The following is a 25000-nucleotide window of genomic DNA, read 5'->3' on the forward strand; positions in this document are numbered from 1 at the left end:
ACGGAATTCGTGGAATGTACCCTTTGAAACAGAATTGCAACTTTCAGACGAAAACATAATTTTGTGCATCAAAATCGCCGAAATTCCCCAGTATTTTGTCCTGCAAGGCTGTATTTGTTTCTAATAAACACAACAACGATCGCAACGATGAACAAGCATTCATTACGTAGCGGAAGATTAAATGTTTGAAGGGGGTACGGGACTGTAAAAAGTTTGCAAACCACTGGTCTATGCCATCAAAATCTATTCATCACTTTAGGTGAATGACTGTATATGCAGGACATACTGTATATAAGGATGTGTTCTGTCACTACACTGAGAATGCATGGTCTAGAACATTCTAGAAGATTCATTTAAAAGTGCTGATGTGGTTGTGCAGTCAGAAGATTTCATACTCAATTAGACTTCATAGTCAGAGTGCCTTTCCATCTTTTCTAAACAGCCTCCACTTAGAGTAGATGGAGAGGACGTCTGGACTCACTACTCCACTTTGATTGATCAACATGTCAGTTTCTATTCTTCTGATGTTATGACGGCTGTGCATGATCCCTCAGAGCACAGAACACAACCACATTTAGCAAGCGGAGAGAAAGGACACACACAGAACATATGAACCATTTGACATGTTGCCAAAACATTTCCATAAGGTCATTAACATGAAATGTCCAAACCAGTTGGATTCAAATACGCCCTGTATAATTAATTTACATTTACATTTAGTCATTTAGCAGACGCTTTTATCCAAAGCGACTTACAAGGATGTATACACATTTTTTTACATTTACACTGATGGCACACTGCACATCAGGAGCAATATGGGGTTCAGTGTCTTGCTCAAGGACGCTTCGACAGGGAATTGAACTAACAACCTAACTAACAAAATAATATTAACAGTGCATATACATTCAGTATATGTATACTTTTAGAAGTGGCAGAAAATTGACGCAGACACCAGGAAAAGGCGTCAACCCCTCTAGAGTACCCCTGTAATGTTAATCAGAGTGTCTTTTATTTTGGAAGCAGAGCAGAAGAAAGGGGCCCTGATTTGCACCGGAGGTTACATTTACATTTAGTCATTTAGCAGACGCTTTTATCCAAAGCGACTTACAAGGATGTATACACATTTTTACATTTACACTGATGGCACACTGCACATCAGGAGCAATTAGGGGTTCAGTGTCTTGCTCAAGGACGCTTCGACAGGGAATCGAACTAGCAACCTTCTGATTACTAAACGACTTCTCTACCTCCTGTACCACTGTACCACTGTCGCCCCGTATGCAACACGGAGGGGGTATCACGTAAAGCTAGTTTGATAACTAGGGCACATTCATTCGGTCATTTCATAACATGCGCACAAACTTTAGCACTTTCCAGGGTGGACCGACGCCTCAGTTGGGTGTGTCTGATAAAAAAAGGTATAGGCGTTGCATGGAAGTAGTTTTGAGGAAGGAAATGTAACCATGTTGGTTTTTAACATCTGGCAGGACGCATCTTATCTCATCTCCTCACAATTTGAAAGCATAACAGTGACCACTCAGCTGATCAATTGACCGGTCATTCAACTCAACAAAATATGCTACCAAATGGCTACGTAGGCTATGCAACTATGCTCAACACCACACAGACAGTGAATACAAGAATCCAGTAGCCTATCATTCCCCAGGGCATGCACAATAAAAAGTGAGATTGAAAATGTGTTTTTTTAATATTTTACAGCCTAGTACTCACTCAGTTTAAAACCTAATCAACACATGTACTGTTCTAAAATAGTTTAACATCTCTCTGTATAGTGGCAATTACAGGTTTTTTTAAACGGCTTACACACAGCATTTTTTAAATGTCACACAATTTCTGAAACCTGTCGCTCAAACAACAAAATCCCTCACCAAATCTGCAAGATCATTTTCAGCCTTTAACTCTTGATTTTTTTGCAAATCATTACACAAATAATTCACTTTCCAAGACACACCTTTTTAAGGCACTGCCCTTCAAAATGCAAGACATACCAGTTCCAAGGAGGGATATTAGTTGTGATGTTGATGTACTGCCTTGACAAGACCCAAATAGGAGGCTGGGTATGGTCACACAGTCAGTTAGTACCTCTTACATAGGCACAATGTGTGTATAATTTCCATACTGAACATTTTGAAATACTGTAAGCAATCTTTGTTACTGTTACAACTCTCTGCACCATAAATAGTTGTATAACTATGTTAATTATTTTATAACAAATATATTTCAGTTTGCTGAAATTCACAATTTTTTTTAGCAAACTGTTCTGTCTTTTGTACCTTCTAGCACTGAAAATGTGTAATGCTTTGGTCCACAGTGTTTTGGAAAACTGAAAAAATGACTGACATTTGTGAAAGTATCTGTGTGCTTACATATTCAGAATATTCAAAGGTAGAACTATAGGGTGGTCAATTGCTAAGCCATATCAATTATGTGGTTGCAGCGATGAGTTGGTGTGTTTACATGTTGGGAAAACCCAATAGAGTCTATTAGTGTTTGGAATGCGATTGTAAGGCTATAGTTTCCATTGTCTATGTGATATCATAAACAGGCTGGGTAGGCAGTGTAGGGGGCCAGGGGGTGATAAGTGGCTGGTCATCACAACGCATATCACAATTCCTGTCCATATGATTGGCTTAAAAGACACTTTCACTTCTCGCGTCTATGAGTGCATACATGCAAATAATAACAATTCTTCTCGACTCCCTTTGACGACTTGCCATTTGCGGATTCTCATTGCGTCACACCCGTAGCTCACAGCTCGATGCTCTATTAAATGAGGGCCTCTCCACGGATTTCCGCTCATCATGTAATAGTGTTGGCCTTTTGAAGGGAACAAGACTCTCTGGATGTGTTACAGCGGCATTGGCATTTATGAATGCATTCATGTCCCCCAACAGGACTGGAACAGGGGAAATAAATAAAAAAAAACATCTGCCTTATTCATGAGAACATTAGCAGCACCGTGTGCTTTCTTGTCCCTCACAGCGCCCAGCTTTCAAAGAAAAACATCTACCAAGGGAGTCCAGCATCTGAACTGTCTTCAGAAAGAGACGTGTTAGAGGCTGTCTCACACACACACATACACACACACACACCCGTCGTGGTCCTCTCTTGTCTTTGTGTGAACTCTGTTTCTGTCTGCTCCTGATGCCTGAGTTTATGGCAGGCCTCGTCACAATAAAGCAAGCTGGTGTCAAGACACCCCGCTGAAGCACTTCTGGCCTCATTTTGGAGAAAATATTCTGTCATTTGGAGCATTTTGAAGTGAATATGGAAACATTTTACTAGCTGCTGTTAGATTAACTTGAACGTTAACTGTCCCTAGCCATTCGTTAATTACTGATGTAATCATATGAAACAATCAAATTTCGTTTTAAGATGATCTTTCATTTCCAATTCTAAGCTTCACAATCAGTGTAGTCACAGTGTGAGGAGGGAGGCAAAACACCCTTCAAATGAATTTGCTCTTGTGCTACGAGTCTCCAACATCTAATTCATCTAGTCATTGGAGGAGGTCTCGCACACTGAACATTTCCAAAAGCATTTGTAGCTCAATGTCACATCTGTGAATCACTGAAGTGAAAATATTCAGACAATAACATACTGGACTCACATTAGCCAGAGCTGTATCCCAACAAGACCTCATTTCCTGTACTGAAATGGCCCAAAGCTGGCACAGATACACACAGATCCTACTGTATTCTATTCTATTGTATTATATTATATTGTATTCTATTCTATTGTATTCTATTCTTTTGTATTCTATTCACATTAGTGAGGAGCTGGTCCAAGTCAGAGCCAGATGTGCTCCAGACTTAGTGGCTATCTGATTGAGTGTACTTTACCATCGTTGAATTCTATTAACAATGTAAATGGCTTACTTACATAACCATACAAGGAATGAAATGAGCTAAATATACTTCACTCCACTGTGTCAACATGCTGAATGAATTATTCACCACTGAAATTTAAAGATGGTATGTATAGCATTACATAGTTAATTAGCACCACAACGACCTCGTGAATTCTGCAGCTAAAGATGACTGCTAATCCCCCCCCCCCCCCCCCCCCCCCCCCTCTGTCTGTCTGTGTTTCTCTTTCTGCTTCACCCCGCTGTCTTCAGGAGAAGAGTGCATCTCCTAAATAATCAGCTGCACCAAACGGAAATGAGTAATGTGCTTAGCCAAGTGGATCATCTCATTAATCTTGTGTTTCAGGCAGAGAGGAGCACAGACAGACACCTCTGTTTCTGAAAACCAACACGTGGCAGAATTACGCATACAAACACAGACACACACTCACACACATAGAGCGTGCATTGATATACAAACACAGACACAAGTGCGCACTCACACACATACCAATACACAGACTTGGTTACACAAACACACACACACACACACACATGTGCTGATACACAAACACAGGTGCAAGTGCACATTCACACAAATCACTGTACTGCTACACAGGCAATTATACACACTTGTATACTCAATTCATATTCACATGAACCTGAGCAATCAAGTATGCATGAGCACAAGCATACTGTATGCTCACCTAAGGGCTTACGTAAAGAAGGCTGCCTAAAGACAACAACAAGTGAACCTGAGTGCACTGACTTTCCTCAAGTCATTTCACTTTTGCAAATTCAACCTAATCCTGTTTTACTGTAATTGGCAACACGACGCACACTGACGATACGTGACGCAAAGATGTGACTCACAGATGACTAACAAAATAAATATGAAATCTGTTTGTTTTCTTTCACCCACAGTACTCCCCAGATCTGTACCACAGAGCCAGTCCCTTTATAAGTACAACACACACTACTTTCTTGAGTCTGTGCGCTCGAAGCCAGGATTAACCCCCTCGACCTTGGCACTGGTGGCCCCACGCTCATGCTTGACCAGGCGAACCGCTCGCTCACTCACCCCCCCTGCTCCTGCCGTCGCTCCACAGTGCCTGCTGGTGTGCCCTGTGCTTCATGCCCGCCTCCTCTGCATGGTTGGCGGCGCACGGGCATCTGTGCGTCTGCTGCAAAGGCAAGGAGATGGAGGCTCGATCCGTTTCTAACTCAGGGAGTGTTGAGGGATGTTGCTGTTAATGTGGAATCCAGATGTAGAGGTTTTTGGTACAGTTGTTAAGGGAGAGGGGGATGTGAGTGTGCTTTTAAAAAGTGAGGAAATGGGATGGAAGCAAAGAGAGTTACTCTTATCTCTCTTCTGCTCTCCCAGTATATATCTCTCTCTCTCTTAGACACACATGCTCAAATTCAAAATGCATTAATATATCAGTGAATCGACTGTTGGAGTTGATGTTCTTGTGTTGTGCTACTGAATTATTTTTCTCATGTAGCCTACAAGTAAAAGAAACTTGCCAAATGACATTTTTAATCAAAACTTAATTGGTTTGTGGGGAACACTTTGTAATTGTTTCTCAGTAGGAACACAGAAACAAACAAACAAACAAACAAACACGCAAACAAACACGCACATATACACACAGGTACAATGAGAAACACAGAGAATGAGAACGAGAGAGAGAGAGAGAGAGAGCAAGCATTTCACCTTACCATTATGCTGGGATGAAATCAGAGATGAATCCACCAGTACACACAAGATGAAGATAGAGGAAGTTCTACTCTAGCTAAGCTGTGTGGAAGACAGGATGAGCAGCATGAAGAGAGAAAACTACTTGGTTTGTGGGAGAGAAAATGGGAAAAAGTGAAAGAACAAGGAAGAGAAAAAAAGGAAAAAAAAACGTTCACTCGCCACTCAGTCTACTGTCCCTCAGCCTTTTTCTTCTGTTGAGAGACGTCACGAATCTAAAAAAGCGAAATAAAACAGCACATGCTGGAGGAACACTTGAGAAAGTAGAGCTAGGGGGACCGAGAGCCTGAGAGAGAGAAAAAGGAAGACGAAACGACAAAGAGAGGAGATGAGAAAATGTGTGCAGGAAGCAGTAAGCATGAGAAAGCTACTGAAGAAGAGTCCAATAGCAATAGAGTAGGAGAGGGTGGAGAAGAGAGCGAATGTGTGTGTGTGTGTGTGTGTGTGTGTGTGTGTGTGTGCGCAAGAGAGACAGGGAGAGAGAGAAGAGGTAGAGCACATGAGACAGACTTGAAGCAGCAGAGAAAGAGAGAGTAGCACTGAGAAGCGCAGATTGGGAGACTGAAATAAAGAGAGGGAGAAGCTGCGAGAGAGAGAGGGAGAAGCTGCGAGAGAGAGAGAAGCTAAAAAAAGAGAAAGAGAGCAAAAAAGGTGGGGGTGACAGAAGTGAAGATAGAAAGAAAGAGAATAAGAATAAAAGAATAGAGTGACTGAGAGACAAAGACAGCAAGTGAGAGAGAGAATAAGAGAGAGAAAGAATATCAGCGGGGGAAAGTGAGAGAGAGAGAGATAGATAGATAGAGAGAGTGAGAGAGCTACCAGGAGGACCCCGCCCCCTCCAAGCGGTGCGCACAGTGAGGGGACTGCCACATTGGCTCAGCCTCATCTCCAGTCCGCTCCACTGGGCCTCCAGAGGACAGCACAGCACAGCACAGCACAGCACAGTACAGCACAGCGCAGCACAGTACACCACAGCACAGCACAGTACAGCACAGCACAGTACAGCACAGCGCAGCACAGCACAGCACAGCACAGCACAGCACAGCACCTCACAGCACAGCACAGCACAGTACACCACAGCACAGCACACCACAGCACAGCACAGTACACCACAGCACAGCACACCACAGCACAGCACAGCACAGCACAGCACAGCACAGCACAGCACAGCATAGCACAGCACAGCACAGCACAGCACAGCGCAGCACAGCACAGCACAGCACAGCGCAGCACAGCACAGCGCAGCACAGCACAGCACAGCACAGCGCAGCACAGCACAGCACAGCACAGCATAGCCGGCCCAGACACGGGGAGAGCAGGGAGGAAGAGCAAAGCAGAGGAGTGGGAAGAGGAAGAGATGGGGAGGACGAAGAATGGGAGGGGGAAAGATTCTGGACTACAGAGATGCAGTTCACAAATGTTTCTCTTCTGCTATTTTGGGAAGAGTAATGGTAAAGAGTGGACAGGTCCTAGTTAGACTACATGCAATTATCACAATGCATTATGTATGCTTATCTGTAATGCTGTGCTGAAAAGGACCTAGAGGACTGGACACATGGTACATTACTGTTGAAGAGAGAAAGAGAGAGAAGAGGAAATGTGAGAGAAAGGAAGTTTACATAAAAAATAAAAAAAATGTGTTTAGTCAATCTCCCATATACCTTTTTGACATATATGATCTTTACAACATTACTGTGAGGTTATTCCTGACTGCATAGTGGAGTTTTCCCAATGTTGTAATGTATCAATGCAAATGAAAATGAATAATATAGTCTATATACATACTGTACATAAACTAATCAAAAAGTTACACCTTTGTACTATGTTTAATTATATCTCTTCCTCCTTGTATTTCAACTGTTAGCACTCTGGGTCCAGTAAGAATTGTACATATGAATCAGAACTATCACACATGATGAAGACCCAGAGGAAGTACTGATGTTGTAAAATATTCAGTTGAATGGCAAAATGAAACATCTATTCTGTGCAGTTACAAATATGGTAGATTCCAGAACTTTGCATGTCCCACTACTCCCCCTAGTGCCAGAAGTAGAGGATTACATGCACATGAGACCATTATTAATGTTCCATCCTGGATGACAGGCCTGTCACATATCTTGGCAGAGGCTAATCTTATCTGACTGGGTCATCAGATTTCACTTTTGACAAAGTCATGGCATTTCAGAGACAGTGAAGATTTAACAAGCTCATATCATCACTATGTAAGGAGAGATCTTGGTACAGCATAAACATCAACAAATAGCAATTCATTCTGTGTACACACGCGCTCTTGTGTGTGTGATCATGTGTAAGTGGCTTTATTCTATAGAATCCTAAACAATTCCAATGATCAAACATGGTATTTTTGTGCCAATAGATACTGTATTAGTGTTGGAATTTAGTCTTAAGACGAAAATGCATATTAGTTTTAGTCACATTCATTTTTATCCTTCTTAGTTTTAGTCGACAAAAACTCATTACATTTTAGTCACATTTATCTTATGGCCACATTCAACTCCTTTCCTTCCCTTCTCAGGCCCAGAGACCCCCTGTGTTGTGTCTACAACAGCATAATAGTCTAGTTTGCAGTGATTAAATTGTGGATACAATTAGTCTCTAATATATATACAGATCTCCTAGTATATGCCTACAGCTGAATTCCAAATAATTAAATGAAAATAATAATTTTAAGGCAATATCTAATTAACAGTATTATCATTAAAATATAAGCGAATATCATGTCTAGATTTTGAAGATTCAAATGATGTGATAGCATAATACAACTACTATGCCTACCTGGCCTTGGAGCTAAATCAACCACATATCCTCCATATGAATTGCTGTGCAATTTCATAACCAACAGATTTAGCTAGACGGCTAGTTTTGACAGTGGAAAGTGGTGCCAATGATAATAACAATTGCCCAAATAGACAAGGATATGTAAACCAATCACATATTAATTATTTTTTTCTTGATAAATGTCATGCGTGGCCTGCCCTATAGTCCACTGCAATGAGTTTACTAGCTAGCTATCGATAGCTAGTGTAATTTAGCTATGCTACCTCATCGTTAGCTAATAGCTAACGTTAGCTAGCTAAACGTTTTGGCGATTATTTGCCAAGGCTAACGGCAGGCTTCAATCAATAAGTATTAGCTAGCTATCCAAGTGGACACCCTATACACTCGACTGCCCCTTTGAAGTTGACTTAACGTTGGCTAATATATGATAATAACTAGCTAAGTTGAATGTGATATCATTGACAGTTACTAGCTAATTTACCGTGGCATACATTGCCAGGTGGTGCGCTTTCAGATGCCTCTTGAGGCTTGTTGTGTTGAAGGCACATGGTTTTTCTCCCGTTATGGCGGTGCATTGTGTTTTATTTTCTGTCAAGATATAATTAAAGGGTGTCCAGATATATATTCTTCTTTTTCTTCCAGTACCGAGTGCTTGAACTTCATATATAACGTTTGTTAGGGCATCACTTGCAAGTCTGGGCATATCAGGGAGTGGAGGATGGATACCGGACTGGGCAACATTCAAGCAATGATATAAAGCACTGCACTCAATTCATTCAATTTTGAATTGTCCGTTACTCCACCACCACTAACATTCTCGCATCGTCTCGTCAACTGCTGATGCTGATGCATGTTGTGATGTCATAATGAAGAACAAGACAAAGTTCCATCTCTGTTATTGTGACCATGTTTCATTCTACAGCAAGTTTCACATTCACAGTTTCATTCTACAGCAAACAGTCAGCACGAACAGGTGAGCACATTCCAGTATAGTAGAATTAATGAATAATATTATATATATATATATAAAAAGATTTAGGAAGATTTAGACAAGGCAATGTTGTCTACAGCCAGACTATTTTATATGGATCATAATTGTTTCAGCAAATTGTACATATATATAATATAATAGAGTTAGTCATATCCATTTATATATATGTTTTTTTTTTTTTTTACTGTACTACTACTACTACAATAATTGACATATATACATTGTGCTTAATACAACAGATTAATTTTGTGTCATTGTTGGTTTTACTCTATTTTCATCCAATGTTTTCTGAGTCGCTTTGGACAAAAGTGTCTAAAGTGCTAAAAACCTTAAATAAAACAATGTAACAATTACTATATGGTGGACATAAGGTTAATAGGACTATGTGGTTTCACATAATGTCAAGATATTAAAACAAGACATCACAATGAAATTGTCATGTTTCTAATAAGGGTGTTTTTGTGAAAGTAATTCAGTTGATAAATTAATAAATGTAAAACTATGTCTTGCCTATTGATCTAAACAAATCATACTGATGTCTTTAGACAATTCTGTTATTGTAGAATAAAATAATGAAATGATCATGCTCTTGCTCCTAAAATAAGGTCACTATTAATACAAGTTATTTAATTATTTTCATGTCTCATTGTTTCAACTCTGGATTTGTTAGGGTTACATGCATTACTAATAGGGGTTAAAGGTCAAGCCCATAAAGCTCTGTGATTGGAGAATTGTCCCTGCAAGTATCATGATGTCACAATAGAAACATGTAAATTAAAAATAATACATTCTAATCTGTCCCTCCCCCATAGAACAGAATTACAGATTAAGAAGAGTTAATTTAACAAAGCAGCGGAGGAGATAAGGAGGGGGAGTAGTGTGGAGGTTATGGAGACAGAGGGAAAGGACGCTGGGCATCAGGATGTCTACGAAAGCCTCGAAAGGCATCAGGATGGTGTCCCACTTGACTCAATGCCCGTCACACAACAGGCGGGCGCCCAACAAATGGAAGAGGAGATGAGAAATACCTACGAAAGCCTCGGAAGGTATGTATGTCATACACTCACTGATGTGGTGGGCTTGGAGACCATCCATGGTATCCCACTGATAGAATCAGATTGTGCCCAATCGGCTCTATTGTTCTATTGTTTGTGGTTGTTCATAGTTTTAAACACGAATATCTCTTTTCCCCTCAGGGCTTTCATGGCTCACTTAGAGGCCCATAGCGGGCACTGTGAGGTCATTGCCCAGGACACACTGCAACGGTAAGTAACCCATGAAGGTCTTAGGCTAGCTCAGATTACCAGGTCTAGGAAGCAGAAATTGGTATTAGATTTATACAAAGATGAATGTGATAGAAATATGGTGAGCTTTGCTAACCTTTGCTTTCTGGCATCTTGTGTCTTTCCCAAACCAAAAGATTCACTTCGGATCAACATACCCATTATCAAATGGGTGGAAACATCCAGAAGGGAAATCATCTGGTTATGGAGTTTTTTAATGGCAAGAGCTTGCAAGAGTACTCCAGAGCGAAGATGGAGAGAGACCCCTTCATGAGGATGGAGATGAACAAGTGGAGAGCAGAGATAGAGAGAAAGAGGGAGATGGAGAGAGAAAGAGCGGAGCTGGAGAGAACAAGGAAGGAGGTGGAGAGAAAGGAGAAGGAAGTGAAGCTAATAAGAGAGGAGATTCTAAGAAAAGAGGAAGTGGTGAGGAGGAGAGCAGAGATGGAGAGGGAGAGACAGGCGATAGAGAGAAACAGACAGGAGATTGAGAAAGTGAGAGTGGAGGCAGAGCAAAAAAGAAAGAAACAGGAAAAAAGGATAGAGCAGATGGAGAGAACGATAGCAGAGATTGTGAGAATATGGAGGGACCAAAAGAAAAGGCAGACAAAAAATGAAAAGGAACATGCATGGCTTGTGGAGAGGAGGAGTGCAGAGATGGAAAGATACAGAGAAATGGAGAGGGAGAGACAGGCGATAGAGAAAAGAAGACAGAATATTGAGAAAGTGAGAGTGGAAACAGAGCAAAAAAGAGAGGAAGAGGAAAGAAGGATAGACATGGAGAGAGCTAAAACAAAGATGGTGAGAAAGAGAGAGGAGATTGAGAGAGTGAGAGTGGAGATGGAGCGAATAAGAGAGGAAGTAGAAATTGAAATACACAAAGACATGGAGAAGGAGAGACATGAAGACCAGAGGCAAAAAGAAAAGGAGAGACAAAAGGGAAGTCGGAAAATACAGGAGGAGACCTCCCAGCCATGGAAGTCCATGGGACTATCCTTTGAAGACAGTGAGGATGGATCAGAAGAAGACTGGAAAGAAACTGAGAAGGAGATGAAAAGGAGGTGGGAGACTCTGTCAGGAGATGACACTGACTCTGATGACTCTGATGACGTGTGGATGGATGAGGTGGAGAGACAGGCGGTGGAGGTGGAGCTCATAACAGAGGAGATTCTAAGAAACGAGGAAGTGGAGAGGAGGAGAGCAGAGATGGAAAGATACAAAGAAATGGAGAGGGAGAGACAGGCGATAGAGAGAAAGAGACAGAATATTGAGAAAGTGAGATTGGAGACAGGAAGACAGGAAGAGGAAAGAAGGATAGAGATGGAGAGAGCTAAAGCAGAGATGGTGAGAAAGAGAGAGGAGATTGAGAAAGTGAGAGTGGAGGCAGAGCAAAAAAGACAGGAAAGAAGGAAGGAGGAGATGATAGCAGAGATGGTGAGAAAGAAAGAGGAGATGGAGAAAGCAGCACAGACGGAGCAAAAAGAGGACGAGAGGAGAAAGATAGAGATTGAGGAGGAGAAAGTGAGACTGGAGACAGAGCAAAAAAGAGAGGAGCAGCAAAGAAGGATGGAGGAGATGGAGCGAAAAAGAGAGGAAGCAGAAATTGAAATAAACAAAGAAATGGAGAGGGAGAAACATGAAGACCAGAGGCAAAAAGGAAAGGAGAGACAAGAGGGAAGTGAGAATTCAGGAAAAGAAGAGAAGGAGAAGATGGAGAAGAAGGAGGATGAGAAAGTCAAAGAGCCACAGACGAGAGACGAGAGGAACACAGATATGATGCGGGAAATAGAGGAGGAGACCTCCCAGCTGTGGAAGTCCATGGGACTATCCTTTGAAGACACTGAGGATGGATCAGAAGAAGACTGGAAGGAACGTGAGGAGGCCAGTGTAGACCTAGACTTGCTCTTCCTGAAGGACAATGTAAAGACTGACATAGATAGAGGAAAAGAAAGGAGATTGGAAGAGGAGAACAAATCAAGACAGCTAGAAGTGGAGACACAGAGAGAAATTAAAACTGTGAGACTGAAAGAAGAGGAGAGCAAGAGGATAGCCATGGTGGAAAAACTGAAAGAGGACGAAGGGAGGAAGAGAGGGATGGAAGCAGAAATGGAGAGAAAGGAACAGGAGGAGAGGCTGAGAGAAAAGGAAAGGACAAAACTAAGAGAAGAGGAGAGAAAGAAAAAAGAGATGCAAGAGAAGACAAAGAGAGAGCTGGAGCAGATAACACAAAGAGAGAGGGAGGAGAAGGGGAAGAAAGCCAAAGTGGCCAAGAAATTAATCCAGGCACGTGACAGCGATGACATTGACATAGAGAGCTTGAGTGATGAAGATATGTGGAAGGATAAGGAGCTCCCAATGGACCAAAAGAAAAGTCAGACAAAAGACGAAAAGGAACATGCATGGCTACAGGAAAAACACAACAAAGAGAAGGAGGATGAGAATCCTTGTAACAGGGATTGCAGTGACCCCAAGACTGTGACTAATTCAAATAGTTTGTGGATGCATAAGGCCAAGAGCCCAAAGCTGTCAGTCAACAATGCATGGAAGATCCAGCAATATGATAATACAGAGACGGATAATGTCAAACAAGGTCATTCTGAGGCAGGCGACACACTTGTGATGACACTCAGTAATGATGATATGAATACATGGACCCAGCTAAAGGCAAAAACAGATGAAGAGGACGCAGAGAGAGAGAAACAGAGGCAGATGGACGAAAATAGGATGAGAGAGTTGGACAATGGAGGAAAGAAAAAAGAGAGAAAACAAGGAGAGATGGTAGCACAGAAAGAAAACAAGACACCCAAGATGAGCAGAGACTTAGAAATCATCCAAAAGATGCAGGAGGAAAGAAAGAAAAAAGAGATTGAGAAAGCAGCACTGAAGGAGCAAAAAGAGGACGAGAGGAGAAAGATAGAGATTGAGGAGGAGAAAGCAAGGGAGGAGGAGAGAAAAGTGAGAGAAAGGGAGGAGATGAGAAAGACTGAAGAGGTGATGAACAGGAGGTGGGAGGCTCTGTCAGGAGACAGCGATGACAGCGACGGGGTGACTGACTCCGATGACTTGTGGGAGGATGAGTTGGAGAGACAGGAAACAGAGAGAAAGAGAGAGGAGATTGAGAAAGTGAGAGTTGAGACAGTGCAAAAAAGAGAAGAACAGGAAAAAAGGATGGAGGAGATGGAGAGAACTAAAGCAGAGATGGTGAGAAAGGAACAGGAGGAGAGGCTGAGAGAGAAAGAAAGGGCCAAACTAAGAGAAGAGGAGAGAAAGAAAAAAGAGATGGAGAAAGCAGCACAGAAGGAGCAAAAAGAGGACGAGAGGAGAAAGATAGAGATTGAGGAGGAGAAAGCAAGAGAGGAGATTGAGAAAGTGAGATTGGAGACAGAGCAAAAAAGAGAGGAGCAGCAACGAAGGATGGAGGAGATGGAGCGAAAAAGAGAGGAAGCAGAAATTGAAATACACAAAAAAAGGGAGAGGGAGAAACATGAAGACCAGAGGCAAAAAGGAAAGGAGAGACAAGAGGGAAGTGAGAATTCAGGAAAAGAAGAGAAGGAGAAGATGGAGAAGAAGGAGGATGAGAAAGTCAAAGAGCCACAGACGAGAGACGAAAGGAACACAGATATGATGCGGAAAATTGAGGAGGAGACCTCCCAGCTGTGGAAGTCCATGGGACTATCCTTTGAAGACACTGAGGATGGATCAGAAGAAGACTGGAAGGAAAGTGAGGAGGCCAGTGTAGACCTAGACTTGCTCTTCCTGAAGGACAATGGAAATACCGAAATAGATAGAGGAAAAGAAAGGAGATTGGAAGAGGAGAACAAATCAAGACAGCTAGAAGTGGAGAGACAGAGAGAAATGAAAACTGTGAGACTGAAAGAAGAGGAGAGCAAGAGGAAAGCCATGATGGAAAAACTGAAAGAGGATGAAGGGAGGACGAGAGGGATGGAAGCAGAAATGGAGAGAAAGGAACAGGAGGAGAGGCTGAGAGAAAAGGAAAGGGCCAAACTAAGAGAAGAGGAGAGAAAGAAAAAAGAGATGCAAGAGAAGACAAGGAGAGAGCTGGAGCAGATAACACAAAGAGAGAGGGAGGAGAAGGGGAAGAAAGCCAAAGTGGCCAAGAAATTACTCCAGGCACGTGACAGCGATGACATTGACGTAGATAGCTTGAGTGATGAAGATATGTGGAAGGATAAGGAGCTCCCAATGGACCAAAAGAAAAGACAGACAAAAGACGAAAAGGAACATGCATGGCTACAGGAAAAACACAACAAAGAGAAGGAGGATGAGAATCCTTGTAACAGTGACCCCAAGGCTGTGACTAATTCAAATAGTTTGTGGATGCATAAGGCCAAGAGCCCAAAGCTGTCAGTCAACAATGCATGGAAGATCCAGCAATATGATAATACAGAGACTGATAATGTCAAACAAGGTCATTCTGAGGTAGGAGACACACTTGTGATGGCACTCAGTAATGATGATATGAATACATGGACCCAGCTAAAGGCAAAAACAGATGAAGAGGATGCAGAGAGAGAGAAACAGAGGCAGGTGGAGGAAAAAAGGATGAGAGAGGTGGACTATGTTGGAAAGAAAGAAGAGAGAACACAGAGAGAGATGGTAGCACAGACAGCAAATAAGACACCCAAGATGAGCAGAGAGTTCGAAATTGTCCAAAAGATAGAGGAGGAAAGAAAGAAAGAAGAGATGGAGAAAGCAGCACAGAAGGAGCAAAAAGAGGACGAGAGGAGAAAGATAGAGATTAAGGAGGAGAAAGCACGAGAGGAGGAGAGAAAAGTGAGAGAAAATGAGGAGATGAGAATGACTGAAGAGGTGATGAACAGGAAGGGGAAGGCTCTGTCAGGGGACAGCAATGACAGCGACTGGGCGACTGACTCCGATGACTTGTGGATGGATGAGTTGGAGAGACGGGAAACAGAGAGAAAGAGAGAGGAGATTGAGAAAGTGAGAGTTGAGACAGTGCAAAAAAGAGAAGAACAGGAAAAAAGGATGGAGGAGATGGAGAGAACTAAAGCAGAGATGGTGAGAAAGGAACAGGAGGAGAGGCTGAGAGAGAAAGAAAGGGCCAAACTAAGAGAAGAGGTGAGAAAGAAAAAAGAGATGGAGAAAGCAGCACAGGAGGAGCAAAAAGAGGACGAGAGGAGAAAGATAGAGATTGAGGAGGAGAAAGCAAGAGAGGAGATTGAGAAAGTGAGATTGGAGACAGAGCAAAAAAGAGAGGAGCAGCAAAGAAGGATGGAGGAGATGGAGCGAACAAGAGAGGAAGCAGAAATTGAAATAAACAAAAAAAGGGAGAGGGAGAAACATGAAGACCAGAGGCAAAAAGGACAGGAGAGACAAGAGGGAAGTGAGAATTCAGGAAAAGAAGAGAAGGAGAAGATGGAGAAGAAGGAGGATGAGAAAGTCAAAGAGCCACAGACGAGAGACGAAAGGAACACAGATATGATGCGGAAAATTGAGGAGGAGACCTCCCAGCTGTGGAAGTCAATGGGACTATCCTTTGAAGACACTGAGGATGGATCAGAAGAAGACTGGAATGAAAGTGAGGAGGCCAGTGTAGACCTAGACTTGCTCTTCCTGAAGGACAATAGAACGACCGAAATAGATAGAGGAAAAGAAAGGAGATTGGAAGAGGAGAACAAATCAAGACAGCTAGAAGTGGAGAGACAGAGAGAAATGAAAACTGTGAGACTGAAAGAAGAGGAGAGCAAGAGGATAGCCATGATGGAAAAACTGAAAGAGGACGAAAGGATGAAGAGAGGGATGGAAGCAGAAATGGAGAGAAAGGAACAGGAGGAGAGGCTAAGTGAAAAGGAAAGGGCCAACCTAAGAGAAGAGGAGAGAAAGAAAAAAGAGATGCAAGAGAAGACAAGGAGAGAGCTGGAGCAGATAACACAAAGAGAGAGGGAGGAGAAGGGGAAGAAAGCCAAAGTGGCCAAGAAATTAATCCAGGCACGTGACAGCGATGACATTGACGTAGATAGCTTGAGTGATGAAGATATGTGGAAGGATAAGGAGCTCCCAATGGACCAAAAGAAAAGGCAGACAAAAGACGAAAAGGAACATGCATGGCTACAGGAAGAACACAACAAAGAGAAGGAGGATGAGAATCCTTGTAACAGGGATTGCAGTGACCCCAAGACTGTGACTAATTCAAATAGTTTGTGGATGCATAAGGCCAAGAGCCCAAAGCTGTCAGTCAGCAATGCATGGAAGATCCAGCAATATGATAATACAGAGACTGATAATGTCAAACAAGGTCATTCTGAGGCAGGCGACACACTTGTGACGACACTCAGTAATGATGATATGAATACATGGACCCAGCTGAAGGCAAAAACAGATGAAGAGGATGCAGAGAGAGAGAAACAGAGGCAGATGGAGGAAAAGAGGATGAGAGAGGTGGACAATGGAGGAAAGAAAGAAGAGAGAACACAGAGAGAGATGGTAGCACAGAAAGCAAACAAGACACCCAAGATGAGCAGAGAGTTCGAAATTGTCCAAAAGATAGAGGAGGAAAGAAAGAAAGAAGAGATGGAGAAAGCAGCACAGAAGGAGCAAAAAGAGGACGAGAGGAGAAAGATAGAGATTGAGGAGGAGAAAGCACGAGAGGAGGAGATAAAAGTGATGACGGAGCAGATGGAGAGAACTAAAGCAGAGATGTTGAGAAAGGAAAAGGAGGAGAGCCTGAGAGAAAAAGAAAGGGCCAAACTAAGAGAAGAGGTGAGAAAGAAAAAAGAGATGGAGAAAGCAGCAGAGAATGAGCAAAAAGAGGACGAGAGGAAAAAGGTAGAGATTGAGAAGGAGAAAGCAAGAAAGGAGGAGAGAAAAGTGAGAGAAAGAGAGGAGATGAGAAAGATTGCAGAGGAGATGAACAGGAGGTGGGAGGCTCTGCCAGGAGACAGCGATGACAACGACGGAGCGACTGAATCCGGTGCCTTGTGGATGGATGAGGTGGAGAAGAGGCGTCAAGTGGAGGTCATAAACCCCCAAAACGAACCTCAGGAAGAGGGGGAGAGAGGACACACCCAGCCTGGAAGTGCCCAAGTAAACGTAGAGCAGAAAAAGAAAGGACGATCTGTGTTGAAGTGGGTGAAGAAGAGACTGAGTTTTGGGACCACAAAAGTGAAACAGGTTAGTGTGATAGACCGCTTCTCACACACATGAATTATTGATTGGTATATTATGTGTTGAATGCCTATGAATGTCTCTGCCTTTGTCTTTGTTTGACTAGATGCGTTAAGTAATTATACCTGTGTGTATGTCTACTCTGTTACAGTGATATGGACACACAAAGACACATATGGACAATGAAAGGGAAAGAAAGGAATCACAGATTCTCCATAAATGTGTCACATCCTACATATCATCTTCCCAATGATAGAATTAATCTCAACATCTAAGTGGACAGAAACACACACACATGTATTCAATACAATACAAATAAAATCTATTTTGCATTGAGAACTTTGTTGTTTATTTAGACCAAGTATTGTTTTAGGGTTTAATTATACATTTTAAGTGTTTATGCTACCCTTATATGGGCCATTCTACCGAATTGGTGCAAAGTCAGGTTGGAAATATTTTGAAAATTTGTATGTTTTATTCCCAAAACTTTGTCCGTTTGTATATTGAACCATATCTAAAGCACACATTTCTAGTAAAAGAACCGTCAATTTTTATGTTGTATTTCCAGAATGTGTTGGAATGTTTTTCCTCTCCCAAAAATTGTCACTACCGAAACATAGTAATACACTATGGTAAAAGAGTATTATTATTAACCTGTTCAGATTGTGTTTCCTTCCCTTCTCTGAAGAGTATTTTTACAAATATTTCTTGAAGGTTTTCACAATGAAATAAAATTTTTTTTTACATTTTTACCACATTTCAAAGTTCAATTTATACAATTCATCTTACCATTCCATTTTGTCACTACCGAAACGATCATGTCACTACCGAAACGTTACCATATGTTTTGGTAGTGTGACTGTTTCGGTAGTGACTGTTTCGGTAGTGACAATTCTAGCTAATTTTGAGCATAAATAAATAATTCTAGCAAGTACATGGCTAGCAAACAAATCTTTGAAGAGGTGTACACACAAACAAACATAATACTTTGCATAAAACCCCAAAAAGTTTACTTAACTGAAGAAAAATATGTGTTCGGTAGTGACCATTCTTAAGGTTACACACTGATTTCCAGACTTTGGAACACAGTTATATCAAAAGTATGGGATCTAGCTACTTACCATTCAGCCATGAGGAACAGGGATGCAGTATCACTGCCTGGTTATAAATGCAGGGGTGTGGCTAAAAACCAGGCTCAGCCAATGGACTAAAACTCCTGTGTTTCGGTAGTGACATGAAAACTATGGACATGATTTTTTGAGTATAGTTTTTTTTTTTTTAAATGAAACCCACAATAAATCTAAATCTTCCAAGTTCTGTTTAAACTTAATCGTAAAGATCTTTGAAATTACATCATTGAAAAAAATCTAAAAAATCTAAAAAGTGTTATTTACAGACATTGAAATTTAGATGCCAGGGTTAGGGACAGCTACTTCCCAATAGAAAGTACCCTATAAATGATGATTTTGTATATATTTAGCTTATCCCTATCTCAATCAATGTCTTGGGTTTAAATAGACCATAACATTTTCTTAGTAAATATCTATGTCTGAATACTTAATTGTTTTGTAAATAGTTTGTATTGTTGTGGGACCACACTTTGCACCAATTCGGTAGAATGGCCCATATATAAAAAACAAAGGCTATAAACACAGAAAATCCTTATTCTACCCCTCTACACTAACACTAACATATCATTTCAGGCCTATTACACACGAACAGAGGGATATAGTAACTGTCATGACTTTTTATGGCCACCAGAGGGTGTGGTAGTGGAGGAAGATGTCGGCACCGAATGACGTTATACTCACCTGGAACTCATTCTACTCAGTTCATCTGCACGTTGTTTTCAATTCAACATTACTTCATGTGTCTACTTGCTCTGATCATTTATTTTGTGCCTTACACGCCCCTTTTGCAAATATTCATCACGTATTGATCATCTATCTTCGCCATCTCCAAAGTGTATCCAGGTTTATGTATAAGAGCTTGATGCCAATATTGACAAGATGTGAATCTGAGCTACAGATATGAATAAAGAAACCTACAGAAAACATATTTTTAAATGGAATATTGAGCAGATTTGTGCATAGATTTAAGGAAGAATTTTGTACTGGTCACCCCTTAATATACCTTAATGTTGTGTGGTCTCAGGGGAATTAAGGTCAAAGGAAGTATATTTTAAGGACTGTTTTTCCAACAGCATCAGTGGCTTTCCCAAGGTCAACTGCATTAAATCGGTCACACCATACAACTAGTGTCTGGTAACAGAGTGGTTATGCCAGATGCACGATAATTATCCTCCAAAGACGAATATTTTGAGCATTTGGTATGATACGCCATTTCCAATCTGGCAACACTGAGCACCTTGCCGCTTCCAGTAGTTGCATTGTTTACAAGAGCACATGACATCTGCATGTCAAAACTTCGTCAAGGGGGAGGGGGCGGGGTCATCTGCATGTAAAATGGATGTTAAAACTTCGTCAAGGGGGAGGGGGCGGGGTCATCTGTATGCCCCGTGGGCCAGATCCAGTATACACTACCCCGCCCCCTCCCCCGCAACAAAGTGTCCCCTTTTTCACAAACTCAAATCTGGTCACCCTAAGTTAGCATACTCAGCTGAGTTACCAGAGTTAGGTGACCTTATACTTTTGACACCTAATGTGTTGGCATGACAAACCTTCTTCCAGTATTTACTGCTAAATGATTCCATAATACAGGCAGGCGACACACTTGTGACGACACTCAGTAATGATGATATGAATACATGGACCCAGCTGAAGGCAAAAACAGATGAAGAGGATGCAGAGAGAGAGAAACAGAGGCAGATGGAGGAAAAGAGGATGAGAGAGGTGGACAATGGAGGAAAGAAAGAAGAGAGAACACAGAGAGAGATGGTAGCACAGAAAGCAAACAAGACACCCAAGATGAGCAGAGAGTTCGAAATTGTCCAAAAGATAGAGGAGGAAAGAAAGAAAGAAGAGATGGAGAAAGCAGCACAGAAGGAGCAAAAAGAGGACGAGAGGAGAAAGATAGAGATTGAGGAGGAGAAAGCACGAGAGGAGGAGATAAAAGTGATGACGGAGCAGATGGAGAGAACTAAAGCAGAGATGTTGAGAAAGGAAAAGGAGGAGAGCCTGAGAGAAAAAGAAAGGGCCAAACTAAGAGAAGAGGTGAGAAAGAAAAAAGAGATGGAGAAAGCAGCAGAGAATGAGCAAAAAGAGGACGAGAGGAAAAAGGTAGAGATTGAGAAGGAGAAAGCAAGAAAGGAGGAGAGAAAAGTGAGAGAAAGAGAGGAGATGAGAAAGATTGCAGAGGAGATGAACAGGAGGTGGGAGGCTCTGCCAGGAGACAGCGATGACAACGACGGAGCGACTGAATCCGGTGCCTTGTGGATGGATGAGGTGGAGAAGAGGCGTCAAGTGGAGGTCATAAACCCCCAAAACGAACCTCAGGAAGAGGGGGAGAGAGGACACACCCAGCCTGGAAGTGCCCAAGTAAACGTAGAGCAGAAAAAGAAAGGACGATCTGTGTTGAAGTGGGTGAAGAAGAGACTGAGTTTTGGGACCACAAAAGTGAAACAGGTTAGTGTGATAGACCGCTTCTCACACACATGAATTATTAATTGGTATATTATGTGTTGAATGCCTATGAATGTCTCTGCCTTTGTCTTTGTTTGACTAGATGCGTTTAGTAATTATACCTGTGTGTATGTCTACTCTGTTACAGTGATATGGACACACAAAGACACATATGGACAATGAAAGGGAAAGAAAGGAATCACAGATTCTCCATAAATGTGTCACATCCTACATATCATCTTCCCAATGATAGAATTAATCTCAACATCTAAGTGGACAGAAACACACACACATGTATTCAATACAATACAAATAAAATCTATTTTGCATTGAGAACTTTGTTGTTTATTTAGACCAAGTATTGTTTTAGGGTTTAATTATACATTTTAAGTGTTTATGCTACCCTTATATGGGCCATTCTACCGAATTGGTGCAAAGTCAGGTTGGAAATATTTTGAAAATTTGTATGTTTTATTCCCAAAACTTTGTCCGTTTGTATATTGAACCATATCTAAAGCACACATTTCTAGTAAAAGAACCGTCAATTTTTATGTTGTATTTCCAGAATGTGTTGGAATGTTTTTCCTCTCCCAAAAATTGTCACTACCGAAACATAGTAATACACTATGGTAAAAGAGTATTATTATTAACCTGTTCAGATTGTGTTTCCTTCCCTTCTCTGAAGAGTATTTTTACAAATATTTCTTGAAGGTTTTCACAATGAAATAAAAATTTTTTTTACATTTTTACCACATTTCAAAGTTCAATTTATACAATTCATCTTACCATTCCATTTTGTCACTACCGAAACGATCATGTCACTACCGAAACGTTACCATATGTTTTGGTAGTGTGACTGTTTCGGTAGTGACTGTTTCGGTAGTGACAATTCTAGCTAATTTTGAGCATAAATAAATAATTCTAGCAAGTACATGGCTAGCAAACAAATCTTTGAAGAGGTGTACACACAAACAAACATAATACTTTGCATAAAACCCCAAAAAGTTTACTTAACTGAAGAAAAATATGTGTTCGGTAGTGACCATTCTTAAGGTTACACACTGATTTCCAGACTTTGGAACACAGTTATATCAAAAGTATGGGATCTAGCTACTTACCATTCAGCCATGAGGAACAGGGATGCAGTATCACTGCCTGGTTATAAATGCAGGGGTGTGGCTAAAAACCAGGCTCAGCCAATGGACTAAAACTCCTGTGTTTCGGTAGTGACATGAAAACTATGGACATGATTTTTTGAGTATAGTTTTTTTTTTTTTAAATGAAACCCACAATAAATCTAAATCTTCCAAGTTCTGTTTAAACTTAATCGTAAAGATCTTTGAAATTACATCATTGAAAAAAATCTAAAAAATCTAAAAAGTGTTATTTACAGACATTGAAATTTAGATGCCAGGGTTAGGGACAGCTACTTCCCAATAGAAAGTACCCTATAAATGATGATTTTGTATATATTTAGCTTATCCCTATCTCAATCAATGTCTTGGGTTTAAATAGACCATAACATTTTCTTAGTAAATATCTATGTCTGAATACTTAATTGTTTTGTAAATAGTTTGTATTGTTGTGGGACCACACTTTGCACCAATTCGGTAGAATGGCCCATATATAAAAAACAAAGGCTATAAACACAGAAAATCCTTATTCTACCCCTCTACACTAACACTAACATATCATTTCAGGCCTATTACACACGAACAGAGGGATATAGTAACTGTCATGACTTTTTATGGCCACCAGAGGGTGTGGTAGTGGAGGAAGATGTCGGCACCGAATGACGTTATACTCACCTGGAACTCATTCTACTCAGTTCATCTGCACGTTGTTTTCAATTCAACATTACTTCATGTGTCTACTTGCTCTGATCATTTATTTTGTGCCTTACACGCCCCTTTTGCAAATATTCATCACGTATTGATCATCTATCTTCGCCATCTCCAAAGTGTATCCAGGTTTATGTATAAGAGCTTGATGCCAATATTGACAAGATGTGAATCTGAGCTACAGATATGAATAAAGAAACCTACAGAAAACATATTTTTAAATGGAATATTGAGCAGATTTGTGCATAGATTTAAGGAAGAATTTTGTACTGGTCACCCCTTAATATACCTTAATGTTGTGTGGTCTCAGGGGAATTAAGGTCAAAGGAAGTATATTTTAAGGACTGTTTTTCCAACAGCATCAGTGGCTTTCCCAAGGTCAACTGCATTAAATCGGTCACACCATACAACTAGTGTCTGGTAACAGAGTGGTTATAAACCAAATGATGCCAAAATCACCACATTTCTACATAACCATACTGAAAACATTGAGCAGTCTTGCTCACTATTCAGAAAACACCATACCATGAATTAGGCTAATAGCCTACAAAACAGAACGCCAGGATTAGGCACGCACTGATTTTTAATGGTCTTGTGCATTCAAAATCATTATAGTATTTCAGCCAGGAAGATTTACAAGTTGAATATTTTCCGTCAGTTAGTATTAAATATGTAGGTTCACTGCACCTGCATTTAGCCGATAAAGCACACTGATGCTGCTACTCTTATCTCTCCTGCAGCAACTATCAATCTGCTGGACAGTTAGCGTGTCATCTGAGTTAGCAGTTAGCAGTTAGCGTGCTCATCTGAGTTACCAGTTAGCGTGCTCATCTGAGTTACCAGTTAGCATACTCATCTGAGTTACCAGTTAGCAGTTAGCGTGCTCATCTGAGTTACCAGTTAGCATGTCAGCTGAGTTACCAGTTAGCGTGTCAGCTGAGTTACCACTTAGCTAGGGTGACCAGACGTCCTCTTTTACCCGGACATGTCCTCTTTTCGAGACCTAAAAAATGCGTACGGCAGGGATTCCAAAATTGTCCAGGATTTTGCCTCGGGATATTTGTATTTCTCTGGGTCTTTCACAAACTACTGTTTACGCCCTTACAAGTTTTGGAAGGGGTATCTCCTTTATGTTCCACCATCTTGCGCAAGCTCTAACTGTAGAGAGAACTGTCATTGGTCGACCGCCCTCTCAGTGTTGCCAGATGCACGATAATTATCCTCCAAAGACGAATATTTTGAGCATTTGGTATGATACGCCATTTCCAATCTGGCAACACTGAGCACCTTGCCGCTTCCAGTAGTTGCATTGTTTACAAGAGCACATGACATCTGCATGTCAAAACTTCGTCAAGGGGGAGGGGGCGGGGTCATCTGCATGTAAAATGGATGTTAAAACTTCGTCAAGGGGGAGGGGGCGGGGTCATCTGTATGCCCCGTGGGCCAGATCCAGTATACACTACCCCGCCCCCTCCCCCGCAACAAAGTGTCCCCTTTTTCACAAACTCAAATCTGGTCACCCTAAGTTAGCATACTCAGCTGAGTTACCAGAGTTAGGTGACCTTATACTTTTGACACCTAATGTGTTGGCATGACAAACCTTCTTCCAGTATTTACTGCTAAATGATTCCATAATACGACAAAATCCCTGTTTCATGGGAGTTGCAATATTAGCTGAGACATACAGTGATGGAACATATTAATTTGAATTTTTTGAAAATTCACGAAACAG

At 41.3% G+C, this 25000-nt stretch overlaps 4 protein-coding genes across 4 annotated transcripts in view; 3 read left to right on the forward strand and 1 right to left on the reverse strand.

Moving 5' to 3' along the window:
- Positions 1-2752, reverse strand: part of LOC105901492 (dystrophin-related protein 2-like) — a 36585-nt gene extending 33833 nt beyond the window's left edge. The window contains exon 1 of the mRNA XM_042708518.1: positions 2736-2752. Coding sequence (XP_042564452.1) covers positions 2736-2752 — 17 coding nt within the window. The remainder of the gene's footprint in view (positions 1-2735) is intronic.
- Positions 2753-10109: 7357 nt separating this feature from the next.
- On the forward strand, positions 10110-11754 carry LOC122133105 (protein enabled homolog). The gene is made up of 4 exons (XM_042708519.1): positions 10110-10463; positions 10614-10682; positions 10838-11126; positions 11704-11754. The coding sequence occupies exons 1-4, from the start codon at positions 10306-10308 to the stop codon at positions 11752-11754; spliced, it is 567 nt and encodes a 188-aa protein (XP_042564453.1). The 5' UTR covers positions 10110-10305.
- A 2426-nt stretch (positions 11755-14180) lies between these two features.
- On the forward strand, positions 14181-21669 carry LOC122133062 (golgin subfamily A member 6-like protein 22). The gene is made up of 3 exons (XM_042708387.1): positions 14181-15140; positions 20567-21430; positions 21576-21669. The coding sequence occupies exons 1-3, from the start codon at positions 14259-14261 to the stop codon at positions 21576-21578; spliced, it is 1749 nt and encodes a 582-aa protein (XP_042564321.1). The 5' UTR covers positions 14181-14258; the 3' UTR covers positions 21579-21669.
- Positions 15900-18091, forward strand: LOC122133061 (golgin subfamily A member 6-like protein 22). The gene is made up of 2 exons (XM_042708385.1): positions 15900-17852; positions 17998-18091. Exons 1-2 carry the CDS (start codon positions 15954-15956, stop codon positions 17998-18000), a joined length of 1902 nt encoding a protein of 633 aa, XP_042564319.1. The 5' UTR covers positions 15900-15953; the 3' UTR covers positions 18001-18091.
- Positions 21670-25000: the final 3331 nt, after the last annotated feature.

This window comes from Clupea harengus, chromosome 8 (assembly GCF_900700415.2).
Source record: "Clupea harengus chromosome 8, Ch_v2.0.2, whole genome shotgun sequence".
NCBI classification, from domain to species: domain Eukaryota; kingdom Metazoa; phylum Chordata; class Actinopteri; order Clupeiformes; family Clupeidae; genus Clupea; species Clupea harengus.